Below are 6437 nucleotides of genomic sequence, written 5' to 3' on the forward strand. Positions count from 1 at the left end.
TTGAAGCAAAAACAGGTTTTTAGACATTTCTGCTAATATAAAAAAAACTGAAATATCACATAAGTATTCAGACCCCTTACTCAGTACTTTGCTGAAGCACCTTTGGCAGCAATTACAGTCTCAAGTCTTCTTGGGTATGATGCTAAAAGCTTGGCATCTGTACTTGGAGTTTCTCCCATTCTTCTCTGCAGATCCTCTCAAGCTCTGTCCGGTTGGATTGTGAGCATCGCTGCACAGCTATTTTCAGGTCTCTCCAGAGATATTTGATTGGGTTCAAGTCTGGGCTCTGGCTGGGCCACTCAAGGACACTCGGAGACTTGTCCCGAAGCCACTCCTGCGTTGTCTTGGCTGTGTGCTTAGAATCGTTGTCCTGTTGGAAGGTGAACTTTCGCCCCAGTCTGAGGTCCTGAGTGCTCTGGAGCAGGTTTTCATCAATGATCTCTCTGTACTTTGCTCCGTTCATCTTTCCCTCAATCCTGACTATTTTCCCAGTCCCTGCTTCTGAAAGACATCCCCACAGCATGATGCTGCCACCACCATGCTTCACCGTAGGGATGGTGCCAGGCTTCCTCCAGATGTGACGCTTGGCATTCAGAACAGAAAATCTTGTTTCTCATGGTCTGAGAGTCTCTAGGTGCCTTTTGGCAAACTCCACGCTGGCTGTCATGTGCCTTTTACTGAGGAGTGGCTTCCGAACTGGCCACTCTACCAGAAAGGCCTGATTGGTGGAGTTCTGCAGAGATAGTTGTCCTTCTGGATGGTTCTCCCATCTCCAATGAGGAACTCTGGAGCTCTGTCATTGTGACCATCGGGTTCTTGGTCACCTCCCTGACCAAGGCCCTTCTCCCCCGATTGCTAAATCTGGCTGGGTGGCCAGCTGTAGAAAGAGTCTCGGTGGTTCCAAACTTCTTCCATTTAAGAATGATGGAGGCCACTGTGTTCTTGGGGACTTATAATGCTGCAGAAATATTGTGGTACCCTTCTCCAGATCTGCGCCTCGACACAATCCTGTCTCTGTGCTCTACGGACAATTCCTTTGACCTCATGGCTTGGTTTTTGCTCTGTAATGCACTGTCAACTATGCAACCTTATTTAGACAGGTGTGTGCCTTTCCAAATCATGTCCAATCAATTGAATTTACCACAGGTGGACTCCAATCAAGTTGTAGAAACATCTGAAGGATTATCAATGGAAACAGGATGCAGCGGAGCTCAATTTCGAGTATCATAGGAAACGGTCTGAATACTTATGTAAATAAGGTATTTCTATTTTTTAGGTTTATTAAATGTAAAAAAAAATCTTAAACCTGTTTTCACTTTGTCATTATGGGGTATTGTGTGTGAAATGAAGAGTAAAATGTTTTATTTAATCCATTTTAAAATAAGGCTGTAACGTATGAAAAAGGGAAGGGGTCTGAATACTTTCCCGAAACCTGTCTTCTATAAGATACATCACCCTCATCCCTCCTCTCCATGACTTCCTTGTACTTTCTTTGGTCTGACCTGTCTCACCCTCATTGTACCTGGGCCATATTCATTAGGCACCAAACGGAAGAAAATAACGTAAAAACAGAGGGATGACTTGTCCACTGGACTCGCTCATTTTCTGTTACACTTTCTTCTTTTTTTTTTTTTACATTGCGTGTTCTAATGAACGGAATGCCGGTTGATTCCCTCATATGTTTTGTCTCTCTGCTGCAGTACTACGCGTACCTGTACTCGTATGTGATGCCTCAGGCCATCCGCGACATGGTGGACGAGTACATCAACTGCGAGGATATCGCCATGAACTTCCTGGTGTCACACATCACCCGAAAGCCCCCTATCAAGGTCAGTGGGGCGCACACACAAACGTATACTCCAAAAAGACACACACACCCCCGGTCACTGTTTATTTATATTTCTGCTCACTTAGCCAACCATTACTCAACCTGACATGCTCAATATTCTGTGGCAAATTATAAATCAGAGCACAACAAGATTGGATTGTTGCCCTACGCTTGCGTTTTCCTCGACATCTATTTGCAAGACATTTATACTAGTATATACATATTTATGGCTAGCGGACTAATTATGCCAATCGAGCCTGGGGGAATTTTGGGACCTGGAATCTTGGAATATTCCCAGGTGTTCCATTCAGGAATTATAACAGGCTTCGATGGCGTGTGTGACTTGACAGCAAGTTGGCCCTGGTAAGAATAAGGCAGGTGAATAATGCATGTGGTGGGAAGTAACCTCCTATAACCAATGAGTGACTTTCCTTTTCCTGGAGAATCAACCCTAAGAGTCAACCTTATTTTATGCACTGTAATATGTGTCGCGGTATTCAATTCTGTGCAAGTATTCTGTCCCAGTATTCATTGGCACACACTGCCATATTTTACGACCACATGTTCATGGTATCGACAAAGCAATCAAAATGGTTGTAGCATTGTGATTAGATACACACAGACACCACCCTTTCCATTTCCTCCCTCTTAGGTGACGTCTCGTTGGACCTTCCGCTGCCCCGGCTGCCCGCAGGCCCTGTCGCACGACGACTCTCACTTCCACGAGCGCCACAAGTGCATCAACTTCTTTGTCAAGGTGTACGGCTACATGCCCTTACTCTACACACAGTTCCGCGTGGACTCTGTGCTCTTCAAGACACGTCTGCCCCACGACAAGACTAAGTGCTTCAAGTTCATCTAGCCCAGGGCTAGGCCCAGCTAAGGAAGTTGGGCAGAACGGAGCAAGAGAATGAGGAACTCGGGCAAAACAGAAGAAAGGCGGAAGAGGGAGAAGGGAGGGCTGGTTCTGAGATGGATGGATGGAGGTTTGGGGGTGAGGGCCTACACCTAAGAATTGGATCTAGGATGTACAATAACAACCCTCTCCAGTTAATTGGCTGAACCCCCTCAGAGCCGCCCCCCCACACCTTTACTGGAACCCCTGATAGGCTGGAAGCAGAGAAGGGCCGCTGCCAATCAAAAAGCCTTTTCATTTGTTTTCTGTCCTCATGTCATCTGTGTGTTTTATCAGCAACCACTACAGATTCAATTTTTTGCGCCACTTTTTATGGGCACGAGGGGTGGTAACACTGCCTACCCAAGGACTTAACTTGACTCTCAGAGCCAAACTCAAACTGACAATGTAAACGACTGGTTTTAAACTGACACAGGGAGAGCGAGACCGAGAGACAGTGGACTGTCGCAGTGGGTCCTGAGCTCCTGAATCGCTAGCTAGACATGTAACCTTTTGGGAGAGAAACAAAGGGGCAAAGGCATATACGGTTTGTCATTGCACTCATTTCTTTATTTTATTATTTTTTTTACTCATTTTACATTTATATACTCTACTCTTGTATATGAAACGGCGAGAGAAGCACTGATGGTCGCAGAAGTATTTTTTTTCGGTGATCTTGTTTTTTGGTTTGTTTTTTTACGTGGTGTTTAATTTTGTAAATCTCAATCTCGACGTGGGATTATCAGTCAACAAGACCCTCTTGTCGTTGGCAGACCCATAGAAATAGAATTACTAGAATGGGCAAAGCCCCTCAGACCATGGCATTCTCAGAGTAGATTTTGTTTCTATGGGCAGACCGGAGCTAACTCCAGGCAGAGTCCCGTTTGTCACTCTGCCTCTCAATGACTACAGATGGAGACTAAAGAACAGGATTTTTAGGCCACAAGTTCTATATATTTACCCCCTCCCCTGAAAAAAAGCAGACTACAATGGTTTTACGCTGGACCGAAACACTTACTAGGCCCTGTTGTTTTCAGAATGGTTGTCACCAGCCGTCACTGAGCGTTTACACGGCTTTTTGTGACTTTTTGGATCTTGGTGGTATTAGGCTACCTATCAATGGTCGGCGTTAAATGACGGGGTAGTCGTTCCTATATAGTCCTCTAATGAAGTGTTCAGTAATGGAGGAGGGTGAACTCTTGCCCCTAGATTCTGATATTGGGTCAGTTTTGCATTTCCCCCACCAATGGTTAAAGGCCCAGTGCAGTCAAAACCGTTGATTTTTGTGTTTTATCATGTATTTCCACACTGTGAGGTTGGAATAATACTGTGAAATTCTGAAAATGGTGACGCCTTCTTTAGTGTAAGAGCTGTTTGAAAAGACAGACAATTCAGCCTGTTTTGGTGGGAGGGCGTTTTGGCCTGGTGACATTACCAGGCAGTAAATAAGACTTTCAGACCTCTCTGCCAATAACAGCTCAGACCACTGCTCTTTGCTAAGAAGCTATTTTTGTTTGTTTTCAATTAAAATGGTCAAAAAGAATCACAGTAAGGTACTTAATTGTTACCCAGAAGTGATTTGATATTGAGATAAAAATGGCTGCATTGGACCTTTAAGGTTAGGATTGGGGGAGGAGAAGCTGATCCCAGATCTGTACCTAGGGGAAGACTTGGCCCCAAAACATTTAATAATTGTTTCAATTGGGCAATTTTGGGAAACAAGTCTACAAATATCAGACCTTAGTGCAAGGAACTGAAAAACAAGCTTATTTTGGTGTTTCTATCCCTCATCATCATCACAGTTCCATTCAGTATTAACCTCCAAAATGAGCTGCTTCTCTGTACAGTGTCTCCACGTCCGGTCCCTCAAGTTTCATTTTGTAACGATTGATGCTCAATGAATGTTTTCTTTGCCAAATAGGTACGATTTTAACTGCTGAAAAACAGCACAATGTTTTGACGAGTGCACAATGTGAACGCTTGTTAATAGGATGCGGTCTGGTACACCCTTACCCCCTCACCCATTTTAGACAGCATCCCCCCACTCCCCCCTCTTAAAAAAAAAAAAAAAGAAAAGAAAGTTGACTCCCCCCTCACCAATTCAAATAACAGTGCCTATACAGCCCTTATAAATTAACATGCTTTGACCTTTTCTGGCTTCATTCCATTGATTTGACTTGAGGATCTCATCTGTAACACTAGATCCTTTATTTGAGATGATTCAGGAGATGTGACGACACTGTTGATCAGCAATAGGAAACTATTTGATTCTGGGAAGTTCAAACTATGGAACTCCGCATTATCGTCCCCATGATGTCTGTATATTTATTGAATTGAATATATAAAATGGGTATACTAAGGCTTGCTTCTGAAGGGGTTAACTTTGTGAATAGAAATGATGACTGTAATAAAATGAAACGTGACCTTGGTCAACGGAACCTCCTCACCTGACTGGCCACGCATCACTGGTCCACTTCAACATCTATTCCACATTGGTTCAAAGTCCTTTCATTGAAATGACGTGGAAACAACTTTGATTCAACCAGTGTGTGTGCCCAGTGGGGGGGCCTCATTAGAACACTAACGAGAACCAGCAGGTGGCATTCACAGCTCGACTTAAAACTCGCCCTAAAACACAGATCTAGGGATCATCTTTAGCCTACGCCAATCCTAACCTGGACCTTAAGAGGTGAAAAGCAAAACTGATCTGAGATCAAGTCTTTGAGACCACTACATTCTGGGTATGTGCTCAAACCTGTTTTTGACTGACTCAGTCAGCCCATTTGCAATAATGTGCACTCACACATACCAGTGGCTTGAGTTTGAGCTCCAGATGCTGTCTGAAAAATTACCTGGCTGACAGACACACTCCTAACATTTCCAGGGGCAGGGAGGGGTCGACTCGGGTGACGTCTCATGCAGTGCTTTGGAAGTCCCACCTCTCCCCTCCCCATTTTCCCCCTCGGCGGACAATGACACAGCTGGTTTTTCTAGTGTCAACAGATGAAGAAAGAGGGCCAGGAAAAAGCCACCAATCATTCCTCTAGCTAGCTGTTTTAAGTGTTCTGAAACTATGCGCTCATGGGACTGTTTCCCCCAACACACCCAGCCCTGGGTCTTGTTCATTAGGCACCAAACAGACTGAAACAGGAAGTCCCTACCTGGAGTTGGTCCAATACATAAAAAATAAAAAAAAATCTAAAATCAAAAAACGCTTTAAAGCTGTTTGCTAGTGTGCCCCAATGAATAGGACCCTGGGCTAGGCTACCTGCCAACTGCAACTACTGCTGCCTGCCCTGTTCTGTACCAGACTGACCACTGATGGCAGGGTAAAACAAACCGTTGAAGGCCAGACATGGAATTAAAATCTCAACGTTAGTTTAAAGCGTGTCTCTGACTCGTGTTGTTCTTTTGTCGTCCAACTCCCTGTCTCCTCCTTTCACCGCAGAAATGAAAAAGTAGGCATGCATTTCCTGACGCTCTCTATTCTCACACGTTATTAGCCACTATGAGCATGTTCAGCTTCATCAATGACACTGGAAGTTAGACTCTGGGGATTTACTTCAGTCAGCATACTGTGGATCTCAGCGCAATATGTCACCCATCTCTCCATGACTCCATGCTGCGAGGTGTGGCTGCACACGGTAGAAACCCTGACCCAATGGGTGTGGGGCGTCGGGCAGCAAGCCTGAACTAAACACTGAGCCACTAACA

General features: G+C 44.7%; 1 protein-coding gene across 1 annotated transcript in view; it reads left to right on the plus strand.

Annotated features, from left to right (window-relative positions):
- extl3 (exostosin like glycosyltransferase 3) overlaps positions 1-6113 on the plus strand; it is a 42904-nt gene extending 36791 nt beyond the window's left edge. The window contains exons 5-6 of the mRNA XM_036985275.2: positions 1701-1829; positions 2481-6113. Coding sequence (XP_036841170.1) covers positions 1701-1829; positions 2481-2690 — 339 coding nt within the window. The 3' untranslated portion in view covers positions 2691-6113. The remainder of the gene's footprint in view (positions 1-1700; positions 1830-2480) is intronic.
- Positions 6114-6437: the final 324 nt, after the last annotated feature.

The sequence above is a fragment of the Oncorhynchus mykiss genome, chromosome 8 (genome assembly GCF_057628025.1).
Source record: "Oncorhynchus mykiss isolate SJ-2025 chromosome 8, ASM5762802v1, whole genome shotgun sequence".
In the NCBI taxonomy this organism is placed as follows: Eukaryota; Metazoa; Chordata; class Actinopteri; order Salmoniformes; family Salmonidae; genus Oncorhynchus; species Oncorhynchus mykiss.